Source organism: Haemaphysalis longicornis, unplaced genomic scaffold, assembly GCF_048455015.1.
Source record: "Haemaphysalis longicornis isolate Haplotype H1 unplaced genomic scaffold, Haemaphysalis longicornis Haplotype H1 scaffold_8, whole genome shotgun sequence".
In the NCBI taxonomy this organism is placed as follows: Eukaryota; Metazoa; Arthropoda; class Arachnida; order Ixodida; family Ixodidae; genus Haemaphysalis; species Haemaphysalis longicornis.
The window spans coordinates 65,722,683-65,749,082 of record NW_027526445.1 but is presented as its reverse complement, the minus strand read 5'-3'; the positions used below and the strand labels follow the sequence as shown (position 1 = coordinate 65,749,082).

The following is a 26,400-nucleotide window of genomic DNA, read 5'->3' as shown; positions in this document are numbered from 1 at the left end:
TGCGGCGTCCCTGCCTATAAGAAGGAATATGCAGTGCCAGAAAAACACTGAATGTCTGAATGTGGCGTTAACATTCCGCGAAGGTGTTGCTTCAAGAAGATGTCACCCGGTTCGTCGCCCTTCACTAAAGGAGAAAACCCTCCCATCATATTCTGGGAACATTCAGGAACGCAGTACCCGTGCACACTCAGGCACTTCCGCGCCTTTCAGCCGTTCACGGAAAACGAATAACACAAGGAGGGACATACGCACATATAGCAAGTCGACTGGCACCAAAAACTTGGGCATTTAAAGAACTTTTCTACGCGCAGTCCAATGGGGTATTCTTGTTTACATTCTCGTTATTAAGGTTTTCGTTCTTGTCTTCGGTCATCGCGCTAATTTTACATTTTTGTCATGCCTGAATGCCATGCTTATTTGTTTTCCTTTGGGGAAAGCTTGACTTGTTTTTTTTTTTTTTTTGCTTCTGCGGGGGAGATCTATGTGGGCGGCGTGGATTTTCCATAGATGTCTTTTCTATAGCAGCTAGTGATAGAATCCTCACAAACCATGTTGCAAAATTATTAGTAATGGGTCTCGAGAAATATGGGTTGTGATTTTTTGTTTGATTTCTGTGTTACGCAAACTTCATGGTTTAAACAGGGCACGGATATGTCAACGTACCCACCGCCATATAGGGTTTCGTAGCAAGATTTGCGTGGGCAGTGGCTTGCGCTTAACATTGCCTAGCCATTTTGTTTGGAATTTGCGCTATTGAGTAAGGAGAACAGGTGCCTATGTGAAAGGCTTCTTTTGGAGCTCCGTATAGAATATGTTGTTCGGTTCCCAATGCATCGAAGTTACTATCATAATGAGGCGCGTTGTGATGAATGGATTTTTAATGTTCGAAGAAATATCGACGCACGAGCATCCTTGTTTTTTTCGCGTCCCTGAGAAAAACGCCCGCCGTGGCTGGGATCGAACCAGTATCTCGGGCCTCAGTTGCAGATACCTCACTCAGCCACCACGTGGCTGGTGGCTGAATATACATTCTACGATATTTCATCTGTGTTGCTATAATTTAGGTTTGATTTGGGTTTCGTGTGATTAGTTTCACGATGTGGCTTACTCTCTATTATCGTATTTTTTGTGCACCCCTGATAGGTTTGAGTATAGGGTTATTTATTTTTCAACGCAAATATTGTTCTACTCTCCAATTGGCCCGTCGCGATGGGGACGATAAATAAATATTAGCTTTGTTTGCTTGCAAGTGTCGATACTGCCCTGCTCTGCGGGATTCTCATAAACAAAATTCTTGAATAAACAGCTTACAACACTCTTATCCGTGGCGGAGATTAAGGGTAAATAAAACGCTTCACCAGATGCCTAAATCCGCCCGCCTTCATGAGCGTTTTGATTTACATAAAATACTTTGCTGAATGACGACAAAATACCGGAACTCAGTTGATCAATGGATCGCAACAAATACTCCGCCAAATTCCAGAAAACACCTCGATTCCTTCGTAAATAAAACTCCCTATACGCAGTGCGCTACAGGACAAGCCATATCCGCCCTATGTTGTATTTTTACATTTAGTGTGCAAGACGAACGTCCTGGTAACCCATACAGGGCAATGCATTCAGTGCAACCACCCCGCCATAATGCAAGCAGGGACTTAAGTCCTAGTGCGTGACATTTGCCACTTCTGTACGCAATTAACAATGTTCTTCCGCAGTTCGCTCTCTTAAACGGGTATCACTGCATGCCTTACCACAATAGTATTAAAGCGCCACGGCACCCGGCGCTGTACTGTTGGTTGGAAGCAATGCGGTACGACGGTGCCACGCGGTAGCTGTCGATGGCATGTTACCTAGGGGCTCCTACCCCGAGGATGATTTGACTAACACAATGGACTACAACTCTGGCTATCCTTACAGGTAGTAACACCGACCGGAAAAACAATGAATGCCCTTCGTTCATGTAAGGGAAAATGGCTGGCGAAGATAGGCGCTATTCTAGGAAAGCGCCACACCAGACATATTTGTTGTAATTTGCTACTGAGCATACCTGCTTGTTAATCGGGTGGAGCATACAAAGAAAGAAGAGAGCGGAATTTAAATAAAAAAACATGAGGGTCTGTTGCGCTCCCGTAGTTTCCCATTAATTCACAGCGGACTCAAATTACTCTCATGTAATCACCCCGAACTACATACTTATACAAATAATGATGCAGTTCGGTGTACAATTAGCTTCGTTTAATCAGTAAACTTCATATACAGAGTAGTACACCCAGGAATGTGCGTCTTTAAACATCATTCCCCAGAAAAGTCCTGCACAGTTCGCGCTCACATCTCACGTGAAGGTACTACCTTCTGGTCTATTTTGTTTAACAAAAAGAACAAGGACGTTGCATAAATGTTTGATGAGAAATTAAAAAAAAATCAATTTTAGCCACCAGGAAAATGGCGGCCACTTCCGAAGTTCATGCCCAGTTTGAAACGGAGATGCAGTAGCCGTATGCAGAACGAAACGCTCCATGGGCTTCATATTAGAATGTGCCAAATAACGCGACAAAAGATCGCTATCATCAAACCTCTTTCGACGACAGTTTATGCCAGTCAAAATTACCCACATAATAGTTCACAGAGATCGTCATAAAATATTTCAATGGTTCAATATACGCGCTGTTTATATGATTTCGGTTTGTCGTATGCTATGCCAGGTTACCCAGGTTTCCGACACCACAGTCGCGAGTAGTTCTTCGTAATTGGTTCTCCTTCTGCTGGCATCATGTAGGTGACTGTCTTTGTGTGTTATGTACCATTAAGAGATCGTTCACTGCGGACTAAAAGGCGTCCTGTTTTTCCGCACTGGAAAAAACCCATAACGGTATGTCATGAGCGCAGACCCGGATGTACACAATAAACGTAAACCCAATTTTATTGAATTTTTTACTAGAGCACCACGAGGGGAAGAAAAGGGAGCCAGGAGTGAGAGCCGAGAAATTGTTATGTGGCAGGGTTACGGACGACTATCGTCTTTCGACGACATTTGCAATGAAGTAAGCAAATACGTGACCAAGCCATATAAAGCGGTCACCCTTCCGGGTCTTCTAAACACGAACATTTTTCGGCGTCTGTCTTCCCTTCGATTCATCGTTGTAGTACGAAGTTTAGATAATTACCAGAAAAAAATCGGTATAAACAAACAACGCCAAAGTACTACAAAATTCAGTTGTAAGTAAATAGACCGGCCCCCATTATGTTTCGTAAAGAAAACTTTAGGCACTTTGCAGGGAAAAGGAAAGAAAACGAACCATGCAAGGAGGCAGGACCGGAACTACACACGTTCTTTTAATAAAGACTCCACCTTCGGTTGGTAATTACAATAGGAACTGAAAGAACCAATCCCGGGACATTTCCACTAAAGTGAAATTTGGGGAAGCCGCGAAGCATGCAGTGTATAAGTGTATTTTTGGCGCCTTGGTGTGTTTTCAACGCAGATGAAACCATTAGGGGTATAGGTATAGGGGTATAGGGGTAAAGGTATTCAGGTGTGCTGTAAAAGTCTCATGCCTTTGCAGCACGAAGCTCTCGAGCGCGAGGTGTACACTCCTATTTTGGTGTTTTTTGCTAGTACACGTTACGTTCTAGTGCGATGCGTAAACGAGTTTCCCGGTGTTTTAGAACACTGATTATATGAGACGACGGTTACGATGACTATTCCCACGACGACGACGACGACAGAGGACGCCAACCACCACATCCGCTACGGAGCTTTCGCTCTAATGATAGTTTAGAAAGGGGACAGAAAGACTCCACCTCGGGCGAGATAAAATAAAGAACATTAATAACAGTGCTCCCGTCGTGCGGTTACAGGCGTTACAAGAAACAAAAAAAAAACAGGAAGTGATGAGCGCAGTCTCAACAGAGGGTGTACGACAAGTGCGAAGTCGTGAAAATGAATTGCATTCAAACAATTTTAACCAAACGAGGGAGAGTGTAGGAGAGAGCGATAAAACAGGGAGCATGGGAGTCGTGGGTGCATCAGAGAACGATATTCTTTCGACGCATTTCCGTTAAGCGAGCAGATATCGGCCTGATGTCTATGTTGTAATTGCTTGAATGTATAGAATTGACTGAACAAATACTTCGAAGGCAAAAATAACAGAAACTACAAAAACCAATTAACAATGTGTAAAACAAATCTGCAAAACAATTAAAACCCCGAAAAACGACAGCAAATAACAAAAAACGAACCAAACAATTACTGCATAAGCTCAAATAATATTTTGAACAAATTTATTTCGTTCAGTCATTACAACTTTTAATGTCAAATATTTGCATTTTGTAACGCTCGGATATTTCTGTCGTGATATTTTATTTCAGGGATTGGAAGTCTTTAAAAAAATGTTTTTGATGGGTGCTGAAAAGAAGTACGAGTTTAGAGAACAATAAAGCTAGAAAAACGCGATAGGTACAAGATAACCTTCCTTGCGACTGCGAAATAATGACGTTAAATCATTAATTACAAACCGAGATCTATGTTGTAGGCAATGATTGCAGCGCTCAGAACTGCGCTAACGGCACAAGTATTCTTAAGCAATAAATATCAGAATGGCAGACGTCACACTCATTTCCTCTTACCTACGAACACAAAATCGTATAAGATTGGTCAGCTTACGTTGAAACATGTCACTCAAACGCAACATACATGGCAAAGAGAACAATGCTTGCATGGCGGTATCATCCATGCAAGCATTAGTCTGTTCTACTATAGTCTGTTAGTCTGTTCTACTAAACGCTACTCTTGAAAAGAAAGGAAAGGTGATTTGAAGATAGTAGAACTATTTTATGGTAGCGAAAAGTAAACCTCCAAATATGCCATAAAAATGTAAATATGAGAGGTCATAACACACAACTCTACTTTCAGATATTCATTTTTAGCCTGAATAATGTTAATTCGTGTTTTTTAACAAGCTGGGTATATAGTCATCCCCCACACATCAGCCTTTATGCAGCATTTCTTGGCTGAGTGCTGTGAGCGGCGAACTCTTCTTTTGCTTCGCGAAGTAGCTCGGGGTTGGTGAGCAGATCCAGGACTGTCAGCGCCAGGGTCTTGGCAGCCCTCAGCGTAGGCGCCTGCGACTCGGCGGCCCCGGCCAACACTGCAAACTCCCGAGTGTGGTGCGCTGGACCTCTATTCCCCTTTTCTTCCACCAAGCCAAACATGGGGTGCACCGTGGGGACACGGTGAGACACGTTGCCGCAATCAGTCGAAGCACCAGTTGTCGGCAGGTTCTTTATGTAGTCGTCCACGAAGGAAACCCCTGGAGTAAGGAAAAAGAAACACGCATAGGTTGCCCTCTATACATGCAATACCTTAGTAAGCGTGCTTCAGGTGAAACCGGCCACAATGGGAAATCAGCACGCGTATTTTGTAGCGGGAGCGGTGAACAAGCGTGATATTGAGAGCTTCCCGCTCACATGTCAACTGAATGTTTGTGTTGAATGCAAATTAACAACATGATTTTTAGAGCGATTGTTGCAGACCGATGGTGATTCTCGTCTTTTCACTCATATTTTCAGCCTCCTTCGGGAAAGTCACGTGGTGCGGATGAGCTCGTATAGGAGTACAGATCAGCAAGTTGACATGAACGCGAAGCACTCAGGTCATGCAGAGAACTTGACGTATCTTTTTTTGTGTACGTTGTGGAAGAACGCGTTCTCTTATATGCATTCCTCGTTTAGCGTTTTCTTACCTCTAACGCCATTTAACGCCGCACCACGGTTGTTCAAATTTTTGATGTTATTTGAGTTTCATGCGCCCGATCTACGTCTGGCCATTAGGCGCGCCTTGTCCTGAGTAATTCTTACATCAGGATCGTTAACGTCCGCAAGATTCTCCACACGCGAAGTTTTTGCTTTTCGTCCTTCGCTAAAAAGCGCTCACGATGGCCAAGACTGCAGCGCGCGTGCTTAGGCTCAGCAGCGCAAACACTAACCCAGCGAGCATTGCAGCTAATTACAGCGATTTTACCTCGTTACAATAGGTTCTATTTATTTTTGGTGACATTCGAGTGCGTTACAGTTAGGGTACAATTTCCCTAAACGTGTAGAGGTTAGCCAGAACAGAAAAATAGCAATGTACAAAATATGAACCTTACTAACTAGAAAATTGCTTATGCACTTAAACCTTGCAAAATCCCACTTTAGTATTTTTAAATGGGGGGTAACAGCAAGATACCATCCGTCTACATAAAATAAAAGTAATTAATGAAAAATGGCTGCGCCTTAGCTCGCTAATTCTGGATATCCAAAGCGAAAGATTGGGTTCTCACAGCACAACCACCACAGAACAGTAGCAATAAAAATATATGACCAACTATTCCCCCAGCAAATCGCCAATACATTTAGAGCTCGTAAATTGTGAATTAGTACTTTGTATTTACGGGCAATTGAGGCCTTTGCCCTGCAGTGGGCGTAGATAGGCTGGTGGTGATGATGATGATGATGATGATGATGAATAAAATAGCTGCGCCCTAATTCAGCCGATCCTGGATTTGCAAGGCGAATGATCGGTTTATCCTGGTTGAGTCTTCATTGCAGTTTGTGAACTACCTACACCCCCGTGGACGCCTGACGCGTCCACGGGGGTGTAGGTGCGTAGGATGGGTGAACCACGGGACCACCACGGAGGCAAAACAGTGTGTAATTCACCGACAGCGCCATGGTCGGCCTACTCCGCGCCGTCACGGCATCTCGCCTTTAGTGTGCTAGTGTTGGTATCGGGACCTTAACGCTCCCGATATTAACTTAGTGTGCGGGGTGAAAAATGACCTCAGATGGAATTGCAAGGCACTAGCGCCCGTAGCACATCGGCACGTATGCTCCGCTATGAAGCCGGCCACCTGCTGATGCGCATTGCGTAACACCCATTCCATACATTCTGAAAGACGACTCTTAAGCGTCAGCATCGGTGTGGACGCAAGTATAGTGTTGCACGGTGCGCTATCATTTGTAAAGATCGTTTCTCAGCCAGAAACGCACACGTTGTCGGTGGCATTTACTAGTAGGATGATGAGAATGAAGCACCAGTGCTGTCCCCACTGCGCAAGTCAAGGCCGGCTTGAATGCTGCCTGTCTTGTCTTAGTTTTGATGAAGGTGAAAAAAGGTTTCCTCCCCAACGGTATGATAAAACAAAAAGGGCTGGCTCTCGTCTTCACGGACGCAAAGAAGAAGAAATCACGGCTTCTAAATACTTGGCATCACCTACTGCTTCCCAATGGATGGTACCGTTATTCATGTTCTTTATGTTGAATTTTAATTTTATTGATCTTAAATCCATTTGCGCTTCAAACTGACGAGACACACTGTATTGCTCCATTTTATTAATGTTTAGTAGTTTATTTACACGGAGCAGGGCAGGGTCTCCGTAAACAGCAAAATATTCGGACAAAACACAAAGGCTTGTTTACCTTGAGCACTTGTTTCAATCGACTAAAGCGTAACTGTGTACGTTTCTGGAGATAATCAATCAAAATTCTTGCTTGTGCGAAACAGTAATGCCCACCTAGAGAATGGCCGTGCTTGCGGTAGGACTTGGCGATAGTGGCATTCTGGATGAGATGCATGTAGGTGGCCTCTTTCTCGATGCTCACAGTGCAGCCGGTTGCCTCCGCAGCCCCGCGAAAGCACGCTTCAACTTTACGCAGGATCTGAAGCAGGTCCTCGGTGGATGGCGACCGCACGAAGAAGCGCATCTCCGTCTCCTCGGGTATGATGTTCGGATACTTCCCGCCTTCAGAGATAACACCTGTGAAACAGTTGTTGCAGTCATTAATAGTGATTGGCTACACCTGCAGTGAAACGGTGCGTATTGCCGCTGACATTCAAAAAATGAGTATGATCTTACTTTTCCTTTTTTTCTAAAACAAGGTATACTACACACGCTCTGCTGTTAAGCACAATGGACGCCTTATTTAACACCCGCCCATCTATATGCTGGCGCATGTGTCAATAATACTAGTGGGCTGAAATACTAAGGTGTATAGGCGTGCGTTCCTCCGGGTGTGTAAACAGCGTGCTTAGCTGTTCTCACGACTTCATGAAACTTCGCTGTATATTTAAACACACGCAGTTACTGCGATGAGCAATTCTATCCGCATTATGGGGCCCGTAAAGGCCCTCCTTACTTTCACGAACTAAGCTATATTGCCTTCCAATCCAGTTTGTCTTTTGAAATAACATGCCCGTTTTCTATCACCAAGCGTTGCTTACGCACTTTTTAGGATGGTCGTTCTACCTAACAACGTTTTCCTTCGAGTCACATTGCAAGGCGCGAAGTTAAGTCATCACTGAAATGCTTCCACAGTACCAGTAAATGCGTAAGAATTTACTCTAAGAAAGCTAAGGAAATAGACAATAGCGCGTTATGGTAAAAGCTTCTGTTTGAGTTTGTAGGGTCTATTTGAATTTTGCCAGTATCTGTTGACAGGCACCGGAGTTTGCTCCGAGTACGGTTCATTTAAAGGAAAATATTATCACCGTTTGCGGATATTTGTGTGTGTGAAATACACGCAATACCATTACGACAGAAAAACAACTGCAGTAGATGAACAATCGAACGATGTATTTTTACAAAAGTGAAAGCTTGATTGAGCATAAGTGGGGGATACATGGTTGGCTGCATAATTATATCTGCGTGTGATGGGGTTGTGTATTGCCGAAAATGTTACACTAGCAATAACTTGCACCGCCCGGGAAAATATACATTCGGCAACCGAATGGAGTGGCGATATTTGGAAAATTTTGAAAATAATATGTCTTTGCGCTGGATCAAAACCTTTTTTTTTTATTTGCCTAAATTCAGTGCTCACGGCAGCACATTTGAAAATCTATCAAACAATGCTCGTTGGGGCATAAAGTTATCACGTTAAACCGACAAGAAATGTCTTCTCGGAAATATCGATAATGTTAACAAGGGGGTAAGAGCCCATTACAACACAAAATAGCTATTTGAAGGGCTGAATATAGCTGACAGAATGAGGACTTTGTATCATGGCATTGTAATAAAGGTTGAACATTAAAAAGTAGCCCCTCAAAAAAAAAAAATCGAAAAGCCTGGGCTCCCGGTTTCTATTAACGCCTACATCTGCGCCTTCGCCTTGGTCACAATGACTGCACATCAACTTGTAAGGCGAAAACTTTCTTATTTGAACCGATGGAGTCCTGTCAGAAAACTAACGAATTTTCCCATATAACGGTTGGTCGACCGAAAATCTCGTTATCTGTTATCTGAAAATCTGTTATCTGAAAACAGTTATCTGAAAATCGTCAAAAACGAACGGTTCCCGAAGAGATAATACAGGAATCCATCATGAGGAACGGGTGTAATAGTTATAACTTTATCTGACACACCACGCGTCGCTATATAATTTGATCGCTCGTAGATGCTTACATCTATTGCACAAAAACGGTGAATAGGTTCGTTCTTTGTTTCGATTTCGGTCTTCGAAGCTGTGACGATAGATTGGACGCATCTTCAGCAGAAGTTGAATGCATCTGTAGCTTTAACATTTGTTTCAACTTTCGCTAGGAGGGAATGGTAGTTTGTGTGGCAAGGAATACTTATCTGCAGCATCCTTGAATTGGGTGTGGTGTTCCTGCTTTATAGTTTTTTTTATTCTGTCGGAGTATCGCGGGTGAGGATATACGTTAACGACGTGTTTGTGTTGCTCAATGTAAAAATGGTTTAATCCATTAGTACATTATTATCACAACTCGGGTAAGCAATGAAGTCTCTTATTTATACTTGCGCTGTACCTCTTACTTGGCAAAAATAAATAGCAAAGGTACATAAGTACAGAGCCCAATAAGAATACCCGTGCAACGGTACATTTCATACCGCGTACCTAGCTGAAGTCCTTAATTGCCGGCTGGTAGTACACAGCAAAGTTTGTTGTCATGCGTGGAAACACAATATCATAAAATGGACAGCCATGAACTGGTCCGAAATAAAGACCTGACTATATTTATCCTACACATCTAGACATTTTCCAGCAATTTGCGGTCAGACGTCAGTTTCATAAAAAAATTCTGTTTATCCCTCCTTTCACTTCCTGCCACCACCACTAATGTTTTATCCGGACTAAACTTGCGGCGAATGAGCTTTAATAATAACTCGACTTTCGCCACAGGAGTATGCTTTAGGTTGAACAAAAAATACTTTAAATGAAAATAACTCAACCAAAATCAAAGCAAGCCATATTTGCAGATTAGTGTACAAAGAAACAGTCGGCGGGTGGTGCTAGTCGGCAGGCAACTGAACACCTCTAAATATAAACCCCGGAGTTGTCGAGAGAAAGCAGCTACCGTGTTCGCTGTAGTTGTCGATTACCGCTTGAGTTATGCAGCAGCTGGTGGTTACCATCCCGGTAACTTAACACAGCTGATTTGTTTTCACTTTTGTAGCCTAGTTGAGATGCACATCCATTTAAATTTCATAATAGGGTAACAATGCTTGTCTTGTTGCCATAACATACTGATAAACCAACTAGAAATCGCTTACACATGTTTGAATAACGTCAAATCAATACGGGTTAGGCGCTGGATAGTAGTTGAAGCCGTATCAGTGTGACATCGCATGACGGACGTCCCCAACCCAAAATGCGCAAACCACTTCATTTTGGTTCAAGAAACACTTTCAAACCACTGTCTGCTGTCACAGGCGTGTTGCAACGGAATGTTGTCCACAGCGCTAGGACTGTCAGAAGACACCTCCGCACATCTTAAGGGTTCTGCATGCCAAATAAATAAAGTTCTACGGAACGCCTGCGACATCTTTCAACCAACATATTCCTCGAAGAAATTCACCCATATGCGCTCAGCACAATATGGATTGTTATTAGGTTCCACGTTAAACTTTCGGATGTTTCTCATACGTTTCATACACCGAACCGCGTTTAGTGTGATGTTGCTTATTTAGAGGTAAAGCCCATACTATAGGGAAAACTTGTAATTACCCAGCGGGTAACCGGACCCTCAGCCCTCGGCAGCGAGGAAGCAAACAGAATGTGTAGGGGTTGTGTAAACGGCCCCTAATCGTTCGGGGAGAGGACTATGCTACTCCTGAGTACTATGAGACTACGATACCCTCGGAATAGTTTACGCTGTGAGACTCCTTGCGCTTTAAAGACACGCGGAGCCTTACACGTTTTCGTGTAAAGAAATGAACAGTTTATAAATAGAATATTAACACGATGGCAGTAAAAAGTTTAAACAAAATATCCTGCACTGATGGGGAATGCCATTTCATACTAGTACACTTGCTGTGCGATGGCGACAATGCAGTGTTCTGATTTTAAAACGCAGCGAACAATCTTTCCTCAGCTCCTAATTAATAGGTTTACGGAGCGTAACCGAGTGAATACTATGAAGTGCATTTTAAATTTCCTGAATAAAAGTAAGTAATTGTGTCGATGCAACAATGTTACTTTCCTAATAATCACCGCCCAAAAGACTGGACATACAGAAGAATAACCACAGGACAGGCGCTGCCAGGGCAGGACTGGACAGGACAGGACAGAGAGCGTCTGTCCTGTGGTTATTGTTCTGTCTGTCACATGTTTCGCGCTGTGATTATTATGAACACCTACCAACCCGCCCAACTTGCCACTGTCCTAAACATTACATTCCCACTAACCTAGAAAAGGAGGCACTTTCCCCGGCACCGGCCGTGAGCTCCGCACCACATCACAAAAGAAGTGTAAGAAAAAAAAAAAACTCCGTGCACGAATAACTAAAGTGCAGATGTCATCGAGCTGTGGGTCGGAGTACATAGTACCATGTATTCTTATAGTGGGCTTCATTTGTTGTCGCAAAACGCTGATGTTGTTGTAAGAAGCCACGGCAGCGTCGAGAGCGTTCACGCCTTCCCAAGGAGACGACGCAGCGTGAGTGGCTTTGCCCTTGAAGCGCACAGTCAGCTGCGGCAGGTTATGAAAAAAATACCAAATATTGGGGTCGGGTATTATTCAGGAAAAATTGCTTAGTAACCGAACCCAAGCTAGCATCAGCTTAAAAAGGTTCGTAACACTTCACCGTGCAGAGCAGAACACACGTTGCGGCTTATCTGTTAAAGTGAGACATACATACCGATAAGAAACATGATGTGTTTCTTCTGCTGGTCGCTCACGAACAAAGGGGCTGTTTAATTTTTAGTACTGCCATAACAGGCAGTCTCGGACAACAATACGGCCTGTTGTATTTTGTGTATTTTTTTCATGTAAGCATTTTTCATCGACATTACAAAGACGTACTTTTCTGAGATCTTTTTCAAGCACCCTCCGGGCCCTACAATAAACATAGTTTCAATTTCCCCGCTAGCACAATAAATTTGCTATGAAGCCCTGAAAAATAAAACGTTGAACGTGAGGCCAAACGCCAAGCACCCGCGTAAATCTTTTTTCTGGTGTTCAAAATTTTTTAACCTAACCCAGAATTTTCAACGGTATATACTACTGCAATATCAAAATACATTTAAGGAAACCCGCTAATAAATTTGCTGGGATGAAAAGGTAAACGCAGGTGTTCTGAATGCAATTGTAACCTTGAAAATTGTGTCCGCAGTTCCTGAGTTGTCAGTGGCTTGCTTGTCATGTTGCTTCCGATGCAGAACGTGCTGCTCTGCATCGTCGCCACAACATCACAAGCTACGGGTAGGAAATCTTCGGTGCAGAAATATTTCCCAGCATTGCCCAGAATGTTTCTGAAGTTCGGCCACAATTCTGCTTGGGTCCCAAAGGACACGTTCATTTCGTTGGTTCTATTTTTGTGGGGGATGCATATTTATTTATTCGTTTATTTATTTATCTGTTTATTTATGTATTTATCTATTCATTTATTTATCTATTTATTTATCTATTTATATTTTACTTATTTATATTTACTTCATGCCACTGTGGCCGTCACATATGGCAGGATTCTGTGTGGTTATGATCGAAACTACCGTAAACTTACCTGTACAACGGATAAATGGCAGGAGGGAGGCTCTACTATGGCGGCCAAAGCTAGTGGGAATACGGTAGAGCGTGGCGTTAGCTACTGCAACAGCATCCTATCGGCGCTTCGCAGAAACAGCGCGCATTCGCATTGGGGGTGCACGGAGAGTACACATATCGGCGCTCAAGGAACAGTCAACATTGCCAGTGGTAGGTGCGTCAACGGCAAAAATAAATGCTCCGGCACTGTTTTTTTACGCGCGAACAAAGCTGCAGTGAAGCAAGAACGAATCGCGGTCTTTTCCTGGTTTGATTGATTGTAGGGTTTAACGCACCGACGCAACGCAGGCGAGGAGGCGCGCCGTAGTGGAGGGCTCCGGATTAATTTTGACCACCTGGGGATCTTTAACGTGCGCGGAAATCTCGTACACACGGGCGTTTTTGCTTTTCGCCTCCATCAGAAAAGTGGCCGCCGCGGCCGGGAATCGAACCCGCGACCTCGTGCTCAGCAGCGCAACGCCTTAGCAACTGAGCCACCGCGGTGGGTTGCGGTCTTTTCCAACGACACGCCCCGTTATTCTGCAGCCGTGAAGATATCTAGCACGAGCCGTCCCGGCGAGCAGCGAGACAAGTCACAGCTGCATAGGAGTAACAATAACTTCAATCAACGCGGTCGAAGAAACTACAGTGCAGTTACTTGAAGGTCAATTCGGGTGCAGAAAAAAGCATCACTGAAGCAGTCGTCGCTGGCTGAACTGCTATATGATTTGTCCTAATTGTTGCTGTAACTCACGCATTGAATGGCGATTTGGCGCACGATTTGTTGCGAGCGTAGACTGCCGTATCCTAGCCCGAGATTTGAAATTGCATTTCGACATTCGTTGCGTTATTCCCGTTTGTGGAACTGCGCGCTGCACCTGGGCCGGATGTTGGAACCAGATCTCTTGCGGGATATCGCGTGCTGCAATAGGCCTGTGGTGTCATTATTGAGCGCTGCTCCTCAGCCCGGGACCATATAAACAGGGGTAAAAATATTTAAACTTGAAGCTCAGCGACAAACTTAAGATTTATTTTTAGCTGCCATGCCGCCCCCTCTAAACAAAATTAGGCGAATGAGAGAGAAATCGTCCAGGGTGGCTTCACTGCACAACCTATAATACTTTCACTGCCCCTGAGAAGAGGAAGGTGCGGTTGTGTTTTGCCAGAAGACCAAGAACGGGACGCTAAGACATAGTCGGGGTTGCATCTCGATATAAGCTGTACTAGGCCGCGAAATAAAAATTCTTTGAAACCGAGAAGCTAGCTTCCCCGTCATGCTCCTTGGATGGGCATCTTCACTGCGCAACTTCTTATTGCAACTTCTTATGTAGCTCCTTGCATTGAACAAACACCCTCCCCAACCTGCAGTAAAGCGAGTTATACAGCCCGACGTAGGTAGCAGGTAACAGAAAATACACAGTTTAAGAAGCAAACTTGGCGCTACTGTTATTGACAAGATTGCACAAAATACGCGAAGATACAAAAAAAAAACCATTCGTAACCAAAGCATGGCAGGGCCGACACGCTCCTTTTTGGGTTTCGAACGAGGTTCATAATGAATAGAGATTTTTCTTTATTTACCCCGACGGAGATGAAAGGTGTGGAGATTGCGAAGCAAGGTGCAGACAATGCGCGTGGTAGTGGCGCATCGTCCGGTCGGTCGAGAATTGAAAACATTCCACAGATGACAGTGACGGATCGTGCTAGCGATCCTCGCTGCTGCCGGATGGCGATGCGCGTCGTAGGAAAAGCCCGCGATTCGTTCTTGCTCCCCTGCATCAACCGTTTAATTTTGGCGTGTAAAAGAAATCTTTTTATCGTAACCCGGTGGAGTTATTGTTGCTGTTCACAGCGGGCACTGGCAACGCCGACTGCTTATTGAGCGCCGGCAGGTGCAAAAAGCAGACGACGCGCTGGCACCTCATGCCGCGATGCGCGCTACGATATTTGTACTCTCCGTGCCCCCGCAACATCTAGGCGCGCTGTTTCCGTGAGGTGCCGTTAGGATGCTCTAGAAGTAGGTCGTTCCACGCGCTCCCATGTTGCCCCTAAGTGTGACCGCCACTGTACATGACTACAAGGAAGGCTGGTTAGGTCTACCCTAGTACTTTGTAAAATCCGCTAATTGGACGTCCGCGTGGTCCGTACAATTATATACAGGAGTATAGTCTGTGGAACTGTCATTCTTGAGGCATAATGTTTGCGCGCATCGGTTAATCTACCTAGCGTTGCAGCCAGCTCGCCAGGCGATGCTCAAAAATTAGAAAGACTTGTTGAAAACTGCGGAATTTAGGAATGTCACAAAAAAGAGGGAATGCCGGGAAGGTGCAGGCTTGCAAGGAACATTTATTACACACAGCTCACACATAGGTACCGGCAAAAACTCCGCCACTGTGCACGCGCAAAACAACGGGATAACACTTGCCGAAAAAGCCACAAAACCTCCTACGTTCAATTATCAAGAAAGTGGAGTGCGTCATGAGTGCGCCACTGAAACGGGGATCTGCTTGCAGAACAACGAGATGACGTTTAATGATGACGGGAATTTGGCTGGTTTCGACAAAAAAAAACTCCTAAACGCGGAGTATAATGTGTAAACGCCACCGTAACGAACACGCCTTCTACGTGCCGATCGTACTCGCACAAAGCAGGCAAAGCAATCATTATGCAGCCAGTTCCACATACGTAAGTATACTGAAAGAATAATGTCGCACTTGATAGCTAGCGCGTCGTAGTGCTGGTCGACGTTCAAGAAATGCTTTCAACCATTATTGTAACGTTTGTGGCAGGCTTGCTATTTAAACTGGTATCGGGTTCTTTATTTCACCAAAGTTAGTTCACGGAAGCTTGACATTGGGCTGGGTATTTATGTAGTGGAGTATCAATAAACAGAGAACAAGTGCCGATGGGAAAAAAAACAAAGTAATCAGTGTCTAGCTAAACGAATGTTCATTCCTATTGTCAGTGATGGGACGATTTGCATAGCAACTCGAGAGGACATAAACAAAAGATTAGATATTTCGGAGGAAAAATCAATGCCCTGAATAAAAAATGCTTCTGGTGCTAGTGAACCTCCCTGACAGTAGCAATTTGAAGAATCGTCTACACAGGTAACCATTTCTTCTTAAAAAGATTATGATGCATTTACAAATGAAGTAAGATTTTTTTGCACATGCTTAAGCCTTTATAAAGCTCTTTGCTTCTCTAGTTGAAACCATTCCGTAGCACCGCAAGCAGTGTGAAGGCACACGAAGGGGCGGCTAGCTAAATCATAGAATGAAAGTGATTTTGCCAACCATTCAGATTATAGTTGCCCGGCTCAAAATTTGTATAATTGCACAAAATGTAATTTAACACGCACTGCAGTTTACTATTGAGAGAAAGCATTTATTGGGCTTCTGGCCGATGACCTTTGGGGTGAGTGTTCACCATATCGCGGCTTATTTAAGAAGTGCCTATTATAAAAAAAATTGTCTGAAAATCTCTCACATATGTTGCAACGCAACCTTTTCTAATATGACAGATAGGCATGGAAAAGAAAAAAAAATATTCGCGAGGTACATATCTTCCGGCTAGCTTTCTGTACCTCACTTGGTTGGAATACATTCGGGGCCCTCCGCCATGGCGCACCTAATACCATAAATGTAACGTGGGCATGTCGAACCCCGCATGCTTTCTATATTTAGTATATTGTCGTTGATACTGGTATTCACGCTACAAAACATAGAAAACACATGTATCATGTGTAAACATTACATTTGCTAACGTACGCTCTTGCACCAAGTTTTGCAGCAAAATTCTACGCTCATTTTCTGCGTCTTTGCAGGTACCATAAATTATGTCATCCCACCCAAAGGTCAACTGCACTGGAGACGGGCCACTCGGCGTTTAGAGGACTTCGCGTAAAACTTTTCCTTCAGTTCATTTTCCATGTATCAACTGATGACATGTGGTGTTTGTGAAAGAACAATGAAGGGGAATGTTTTATTGATTGGATCGAGGATCTTGTAAATTCTTCACCAGTAATAATAATTGTTTTATATATATAGCTTCTAAAGTTACCTCTAGTGATTCTATGTTTAACTTGACATTCTTTTTAGTCATTGAGTCGACATTCATGGCTGAGAACCCTTATAATTGCATTGGATTTGAATTTATTTAAAGCAAACATTTTCGTTTCTCGCATTGATGTTTCTTACATGCAGGTGTAGCTCACCGGACATAATAGTGCAAATTATGTCTAAGGCAGCCATAATACTTACTCTTGACTATCTTTGTCTAACTGAAACCTTCGTCTAAGAGAAGTCTCTTTCAAAAATGGTCTGGTGACCCAATAAATGGGGTTAAAGTATTGTAAAAAGGACACCTTTGTTTAACGGTTTGGAGTTACAGTTATTTCGTCCTACGTAGTCCTGCATACTCCCACTCAACTCAAGGACTATACGGAGGGTATGGGGCTCTCTTTTAAAACTAGTCAGGCGCACAGTCATTAGTATGGTCACAGAGTAGACAAAGTACCTCTCTTTGCTCACTGATTTGGAGTCGTAGTGACTACATCCTAATGAGTCCTTCATGCCTTCTCTCGACACTTGGTCAGTGTTGTTGTCTGAGAATCCTGACGCCGTCTTTGCAAGAAAGTCTGGTGACCTTTTCTCTGAGAGCCCGAAGATGGTCGATGCTGCGAGAAGCGAATAGCTCAGTAGGAAGAATCAGCACAGATTGCCTTTTTTGAACAGTTTACTATGCGTACCAAAGTATGTCGTAAAATAGAGAGACTAAAATTTCTTCACCACCCCAAGACCAACAAACTTGGAATTAACCCTGACCAGTATATTCAACCATTGACAGCTCGACGTACACGGCATCGACACAGCGCATCACTAACCCCCTACGGTGCCAGGACAAACGTGTTCAAATTTCCTTTCTTTCCGCGCACAATATCTGAGTGCAACGATCTGCCCATATCTGCTATCAGCTGCATAGATGAAATCGATCATTTGGAAAGTTGAAGTGATGTCTCTTTGTGTGTGTTGTTTTTCTTTTTCCTCTGTTGCTATATTTTTACCCTATGTTGTCAGTGTGTTACACTGCAGTGATCCTGCCCCTCCTGCTTGGACCCCTTGTGGGGTCTGCAGTATGTCATAAATAAAAAAAATAAAAGTGAGAGTGCCGTCACTGCTACTCTGAGCGAGTCGCTACTCACAAATGTATTAGCCAGTTGGCACACTACTGTTTGTCGCTTTCTCTGCTAACTCTTCCTCACCAGGCGGCGCCTAGAGTACAACCGGGAATATTTCCAGGTACACAAGGGAGACTTACCTGTTGTGAGGCTGAGAAACCAATTGTTAAGAGGTCCTTCCCAGCCGGATGCGCCATAATGGCGGCGTCTATTCCCACGAGAGCCCCCTTCTGGATCAGGATTTCCTTGCCGCCAAAGCTTTCTTCAGCGGGAGTGCCAAGCACGACCAGCTGGGAATGGTAATTAACCACGCAGGGAGCATGCGAAAATGACTAAATTTTAACATTTTTTTATCTTGCGCAATGAAACACGTAAAATGACTTCTCCCATAGTATACGTTTTCACTTCTTGCTTGCTATAATGCAGATGTGTTACCTATAACTAGTGGCACGACAAGGTACCGTAACTAAGCGGTGCGTTGACAGCATGACAAGGTAACATGCACGTTACAAAACAGTGCTAAAATAACATATGTTACCCCGCTGAGTGTCCCCTCCAACACTAAGTGAATTTATACAGCTCTCTGGGCCCTTCTTTGCCTGATTCTACCCGGGCGGATTGGACTAAGTTGACTGGATTATTACATTTACATGCCAATTTGCAATCAGGTATCATATGCTAGGAAAAAATATCCTGGGTATGCGCGAGCACGTTTTACAACGCGTTCTTCCGCCAACAAATTCGAAGCAGAGAATGAAGATTAACGCACTAAAAGGAATATTTTTTCTTTCTACTGCACGTACAGAGCGGAAGGTATTTTTTTATATTTAGAAAAACGTGAGGCTGCCGTGAATTTTTTTATATTTTATACTGGAATCTCTACGCAAGCGATTTTGTGGACGTAATTGTAAATATTTCTTTCTCAAGGGTTCCGCACAGCAGTAAAAGTACACTGCCGCGATAGTATTCTTAATCTACTGCTATCGATTTTTCTCAATTAGCCCCTTTTTTCCGCCTTTTCATTTTAGTCGAGCATGTTTGTAATTTTGTAAACAGGGACTCCGTCAAGTCTTATAATTAGGCTGTGTTCCTGTGTGCAGGCTATTTTGTGTTTTAATGTGCCCACCTACTGTATTTTCACTGTTGTTTCACGAAAACTAAAGAAATAAATCTCACAAACAGTGCTTCATTAGTGGTGACAAATCACAAAATACGGGGGGGGGGGGGGGACTTGTACAGGTGCGAGATGAGATATGTTGTGGGGATCCCTCGTAACCCCATTTCCTCCTCCCGCGAGCGCGAACTTCAAACTAGCGTGCTTTCCCGCGCCGCATGTGACGTCCCCTCGCCGGCCGAGGCGCCGGCGTGCCCCAACTGCCCCGTCGCCGCTGTCGCTCGTCATCATCCTGGAACCTGCCTCCTCTCACCCCGCGTCTTATAAGCGCGCAGCGTGCGTTTCGCGGGTGTCTCTTGCCTCTCTTAGCTTTGGCGCTTAGAAACGAAATGGAGGATAGAGTTTAAGCCTGGAGGAAAGAATGCTTTTCTTTCCTCCGTGAGTGTAGGGAACGCGGGGCAATGGTGGGCCTGATATGTTGTGACAACCCCCCAGTCACACAGTTTCGGGCCCCTTTCCTCCTTCTGCTACCCTCCCCCCAAGAACTTCAAAGCAAAGCAAAGCGGGGCAACGCGGCTCGCCCGCGCCCGTGCCGCCACTCGTCCGGCGCGGGTCCCCTGACCCCAATTGGACGCGCGCGGTAGGGATAGCCCAACCTCGCCGGCAGCCCACGTGTCGCCTCGGCCACCTCAGCTCGTTGAGGCCGGGCCTTGATGCGCGCGTAGATACAGTGTAGTTCTTAGCGCTGTCGAGGCCATCCAATATGCGCTGTAACAGTCGGTCAATAAATCTCTCGGTTCATCCAGGCCCCTTGGAGCCTGTCATCCCCTTTGTCGGTGAGTCAAACCCGTCGTGGTGTCTCCATCGTGGACTCTGCGAACCCTTCTGTGGCATTTGGATGGGTCATTTCCTCAATCCCCTTTCGGCCCGCTCAGGCCAACAAGAAGCCCACAATGTTCGAGTTCACCCATATTCGCATAGCAAGCAGCTTGCACATACACAAATAAATACGAGAAATACAGGACAACTCGCTGTGGTTCTGTCTTTTTTGCTTGTCTAAGGTATAGCTTATTCACACCCGAATACTTACATGCTTTAGTTCTCCAAGCAAAGTCTAATATCTGGTTCCTTTGTTTAAAGTCGGACAATTTACCTAACTTGATACATTTCCAAGCGAAGATTTGGCACCTCTACCCCCAAGGGTTCTGTCGCGACCTTTGGTGTCAACAGAACCCCCGCCCCCTTAACGAATAAAAGAAGTAATGGCCCCGTAAGGAATAGAACCTGGAACGTATAGAGAAACGGGGCAAGAGCTCACTGACGTACTAATTGAGCTACGATGGCACGTGGAGACGGGGGAGACAGACGGTGCGCTCACCGAGCACATCTGCAAATTTACCACCTGTGTTCTCCCTGAATGTCAAGTGATTACGTTACGTGACCAGACGCCCTGTGCCCTACGCCCACGGCTCGTGTAGTGGCCGTGTGCGGGCCTTCTGCATGCGTTAGGAGTAAGTAAAAAATAAAGGAAGTTCACACCAGCGCATGGCATTTCACTTCTCCGTCTCTGCCACCGATCTCGTCACCCCCTTTCGAAGCGGCAGAGGCGGAGAAGAAGCGAAATCGCCTAACATCGGGTTTGAGCTTCCTTTATTGTATAAAAACAGTTTTCACCCATGTGCTTCGCCAATGAAACTCAACAAACCACCATTCGTGGATCGTTTAACCTTAGCAAAGAATAGCTCTCGGAAGTAATAAAAGGTGTGTTTAAGGGCATTTCAATTTAATCTGGTTTCACTTTTTGCAGAGCTACTTTTGTGAATTCAATTGGCGTCGCATTGGTAATCGTTGGGGGTGTCGTTTACAACTTCGCTTTCCAATCGCCTAAACAAGGTGGATTGGCGCGGTTTTTTTAGAAGCAGATCAATCGCCGTGGGCTCTCTGGACCTATTTTAGTCTCCGCCACGGGAAGAAAATAAGCTGCGTGTGTAGAGAACAGTGTTGTGGTATCTGCCCACGGGGAAAATTTTTATTTTTCTCTTTCTTTGTTGGCCACTGGCCCCGCCGCGTAATAATTCTAACTTCGAAGATTCCGGAGCCGCGTTAATCCACCGACGTGTATTTAAAGGCCAACTGGGAAAGCAGGAAAACAATTCGCGGTCGCAAGGCTTCCCGGACCTATCTCAGTCTCCACCGCGGGAAGAAAATAAGCTGCGAGTGTAGAGAACAATGTTGCGGTATGTGTCCCCGGACAACTTTTTATTTTTATTTTTCTTAGTGGGCCATCGGCCCAGCCGCGTAGAAATTCTAACTTCGAAGCTTCCAGAGCCGCGTTAATCCCGCGCCGTGTATTTACGCCGTCGTGTATTTACATGTCGACGGCACCGCTGCACCGCCATGCGGTGCAGCAGTGGCGTAGAGGTGGAGCACCCGCCTCGCGTCCAGAAAGACCGTGGTTCAAATCCCGGTGCCGGACGATTTCCACAGGGGAAAAAAATCCGCGCATTCACGGAATTGCAGATTGGGGCTTGGGGTGCGGCAAGACCCTGGCGACCATTGCCGGTAACGCACTCCCTCACCAGAGCAGGATTGGCCGCCCTTGTGTAGTAATGGTCACAACCTCCCATGAATACGCCAATTAACCCACGGCCCTCAGTCTCCAGTGACTGCGAAGCAATTAACCATGGCGGCGGTCAGACCTGTGACGCAGTAGAAGGTGATAAGAATACCTGGATCCGGTCAGACCGCCATTGGAATCTGAACCTGGCAACGGTTAACACGAGAACCTTATCTAGTGAAGCGAGTCTAGACGTGTTTCTCGAGGAACTAAAGGGCATTAAATGGGATGGCATAGGGCTTAGTGAGGCTAGGAGGACAAGGGAAGCCCTTACGGTGCTGAAAAAAATCGTGCCAATCCACCCGGCGAATGTGGTTGGAAAGCAAAGCTATAAACGGCACCCACAACGATTACACATTCGACGTCACCTAAATTCACCTACGTGGCTCTACAAAGAGGAAACCACAGACAGATTTAATGCACTTAACCACCCCCTTTTTACGTCAAAGGGATATTTTAAGTGCGAATGCACTTTATAAGCGACCCCAAACCATCCACCGCCGGCGGCGGCGTCCGCAGTGCTCCTCTATATTTAAAAAAGAAACAGCATCCGGCGCCAGGTTTCGATCCGAGGACTTTGCGGCCGCAGCGCGACGCTCTACCGACCAAGCCACGGACGCGACGCTGATATCAGTGTTAGTGACGCGCCTTATATCTTTAACGCATTCAAACTACGTCGTCAGCGGCGTGCGTTGGCGACTCACCGGCGTTATAGCGGCTTGATAACTGCGTGGTGTACACGTGATACTACAAACCCGATGGAAGAGATGGAAGAGAAGGCGGCGAGGCGGTGGGCTGCGGGGGCCGAGCGCAAGCGCCGCAAGCGGGCCGACAACCGTGCATTCGCACTTTCACATTCTCCCCCTCGGGGAAATGCGGGGGAATTTTTTTTTTTGCTTAAGTTAAATTATTGCCTTATGCATAAACGGTGGTTGGTTGAGTTGTATTGGTGTAGCACATGAGTGGGAACTTTTTTTAATGAAATTCAAGGAAGCTCAAACCCGCTGTTACACGCCTTCTCTTCTCCGTTTCTGCCACCGCTGACGGAGGCAACGAGCTCGGCAGCAGAGACAAAGGAGGCGGAGGAAGAATAAGAGGAGGAAATAGTTCTATTCAGATTTCTGGACTGCCCACCGGGCGGCGCAGGGCAGTGGTTCTGTCACTGGAACCCATATGCACATCGCGCCGCCCGTGCCCTTTCTACCAGCTGAAGCTGAGTAGGCAGAGAGTGACTAGACAGCGCCCTCTCCCATTGCACTTTTTTGGGTAGTTGACGGGAAGACAGAGGTTGCTCAGTCCCACACCCTTAATATGTCGCGGAGTGTTCCCACTTCTGAACAAAATTAACATTCCGCGTCGCAGCGATTCGGGTGCATTAAGTGAAGACGCGTCGGGTGTGGGAAGGAGCCGAATTGAATGAGCCGTAGGGTAGTTTGTTGTTCTCTGGAAATGGCTGGGTAAGGCGAGGATAGGGTCTCTCTGCAGGCGATTATTCTGGGTTATGTCCCTGAGCGTAACAAGCGGGTGACTGTTTTCGTGCAGCTCCACAGCCTGGGGGGTAAAAGCGCTGGCTTGTTGGTGGGCGTATTTGTTGCGCTCCATGGAAGCGTGAGCGGCCGTCCCGATGAGCTCAATGAAATCGGTTGGGAAGTAGGTTTTTAGGCAATGCGCGGGATACCCACCCGGACTGGTAATTGCGATAGGATTGTTGGGAATCGGTGACTACCTTTTCGAACCCCTGTTTCAGTAAGAGCCAAAGCGATGGTTGCCTCTTCTGCTGCCGTCATGTCTTTGGTCTTGAGTGAGGCACACGCAAGGAGGTTGGTTCTGGATGTAGCTGCAATTATTGCGTATAGCTGGCCTCGATGTTTGGAAGCGTCTGTGTAGATAACTGCATAATCCCCGCCGAGGGTGGTGTTGACCGCTTGAGTCCGTGCTTGTCAGCGACCCTCGTTGTGTGAAGGGTTCATATTACCATGCAAAAGGGAGCCTCTTTCGTTCTTGTCGCCAAGAGTCCGAGAGTACATCACGCGGTGTGACATTCTGTGCTGCCCAGCCAATCATGGGAAGGATGCGGCGACCCACCGCAGGTCTGCTCAATCGGAGCTTCTGGTTAGAAAGATGGCCCTCTATAAGCTCTTCCACCGTGTTGTGGGCCCCCATCCTAAGAATCCTCTTGGTGGACGCACTCATGAGAAGACGAATGGCCAGCTCAACCGCCTTTATAATCACTATATCAGCATCTTTATGTTATCACTGCTGACAAGAAGACAGGGGTTAACGCAAGTGATTCTGGAGAGGAGAAAAGCTAAATGAAAGGTGTCGGCTTCCTTCAGGCGTCGTTCCTTGGTGGCAACTCGCCTGATCATGTGTATGATTTTATTGATGCTGTATATGAAGTGCTGCAAGGATGCGTCACTCTTGGTGTTGGCTTGGAGATGTAGGCCCAGGATCTTGATGCTGGGGCTTGGAATGATGGCCTCGTCGTCAAAGGGTAGTTGAATATCTTCCATAATGTGGCGTTTGCCATGAGGGCAGAATACAAGTATCTCTTGTTTTTGTGCTGAATACTGGAGGTCATAGGCTTTAGCACATTGGTGTTCTAGAAGACAGATGGCATGCGTTTGTGTGAGCATGTTTTAATTTCTGTAACTCCTTCCGCATGCGCAAGGCACTCGCACGGCTGCTACACCTGCACAGCGGCGGGAAAGGTCGCGTGACGATACCACGTGGCATTCAGCGAGAATGCAGGTGGTAAACGCGCAGACGTGCTTGGTGAGTGCACCACCTGTCTTCCCGTCTCCGCGTGCGCTCGTAGCTGAATCGGTAAAACTACGAGCTCTCGTAATGTAACGCTATTAGTTCCAAGCTCGATTCCTGTCGGTGCCAGTCACTTCTTTTATTTGTTCGCTGGAGTTTTCTGTTGACACCAATGGTCGCGAAAGAACCCTTGGGGGGTAGAGGTAAAAAGCTTTTGTTTAAAATGGACACCTCCTACGTTACCGTGGTCTAGTGGACAGAAGAGAACTGGGAGTGGGATTTCTAGTCAATAAAAGCTTAGTTGGCAACGTAGACGAATACTATAGCAATTACGAAAGGGCAGCAGGTCTTGTAATTTAAAGTGGTACAGGGCTATCCCCCCACATCCAGCCACGACGACCAGGTAGTGGAACATTTCTATGAAGATGTGGAATCGGCAATGGCTAAAGTAAAAACACAGTATACCGTAGTTATGGGTGACTTCAATGCTAAAGAAGGCAAGAATCAGCCTGGACACAAGGCAGTTGGGAACTATTGGCTGGGCTGTAGAAATAGCCGCGGGGACCTACTAGTTGAGTTTTCAGAACGGAATAACCTACGCATAATGAATACCTTCTGTAAACGGGAGAGCCGGAAGTGGAGGTGGAGGAGCCCGAATGTGGACCATAAAAATGAAATACACCTCATATGCGATAACCCTGGCGTCGTCGAGGATGTGGAAGTGCTCGGAAGGGAAAGGTGTAGTGACCACCATATGGTAAGATCTGTAATTAAGCTAGATTTGAGGAGGGACCTTAACAAGCTAGTACGAAAGTAGCCGCTTAATGAGCTAATAGTAAGGCGTAATTTAGAAGAATTCAGGATCGCACTGCAGAACCGATATTCAGCCAGCTACAACCTTACACGCATTATCACGGAGTGTGCAGTAGAAGTCGGGGGCACGATGGCTAGATAGGATACTGGTAAACTTTCCCAGGAGATGAAAGATCTAATTAAGAAATGACAATCTCCATCCCAGCTGACAGAATATAACCAACGGAGCTTTCAAAGTTAATCAATAAACGTAAGACAGCTGACATACGGAAGTATAATATGGAGAGGATCGAATACGCTGTAAAGAACAGAGAGAGCCTGAAAGCAGCAAAGAGGCGTCTTGGCGTGGGGCGAAATCAGATGTATGTACTTAAAGACAAGCAAGGCGATGTCGTCACAAATAGGGATAACATAGTTACTGTGGCCGAGGAGTTTGTACAGTAGCCAGGACATCCAGGATAATGCCGAACGAGAAAGTAGTTCAGAGGAGATAGACATCCCACCAGTAACAACCGAAGAAGTAAGGAAGACTTTGAAAGAAATCGAAGGGTGCAAAGCACGTGGTGATGATCATACTAAGGGGGTTCCAGTTAAATTAAGAACGACTCAGAGGGCAACGCAGCGGAAAATGATAGGTGTAACGCTAAGGGACAAGAACAGAGCTGAGTGGGTGAGGGAACAAACGCGTGTAAAGGGCGTACTAGTAGAAATTAAGAAGAAATTTACGTGGGCAGGGCATGTAATGCGAAGGCAATATAAGCGTTGGTGATTAAGGGTACCAGAGTGGATCCCTAGAGAAGGCAAGCGTACAGGGAGCGGCAGAAAGTTTGATCGGCAGATGAGATGAAGAAGTCTGCAGGAATATATTGTTCCCCTCATAAAATTTTTTACCAACAT

General features: G+C 45.5%; 1 protein-coding gene across 1 annotated transcript in view; it reads right to left on the bottom strand.

Annotated features, from left to right (window-relative positions):
* Nucleotides 1-4,259: 4,259 nt before the first annotated feature.
* LOC144148848 (peptidase M20 domain-containing protein 2-like) overlaps nucleotides 4,260-26,400 on the bottom strand; it is a 31,198-nt gene continuing 9,057 nt past the window's right edge. Inside the window, exons 4-7 of the mRNA XM_077680369.1 lie at nucleotides 18,340-18,489; nucleotides 11,826-11,967; nucleotides 7,554-7,796; nucleotides 4,260-5,309 (exon numbers count right to left, since the gene is read on the bottom strand). Coding sequence (XP_077536495.1) covers nucleotides 4,993-5,309; nucleotides 7,554-7,796; nucleotides 11,826-11,967; nucleotides 18,340-18,489 — 852 coding nt within the window. The 3' untranslated portion in view covers nucleotides 4,260-4,992. The remainder of the gene's footprint in view (nucleotides 5,310-7,553; nucleotides 7,797-11,825; nucleotides 11,968-18,339; nucleotides 18,490-26,400) is intronic.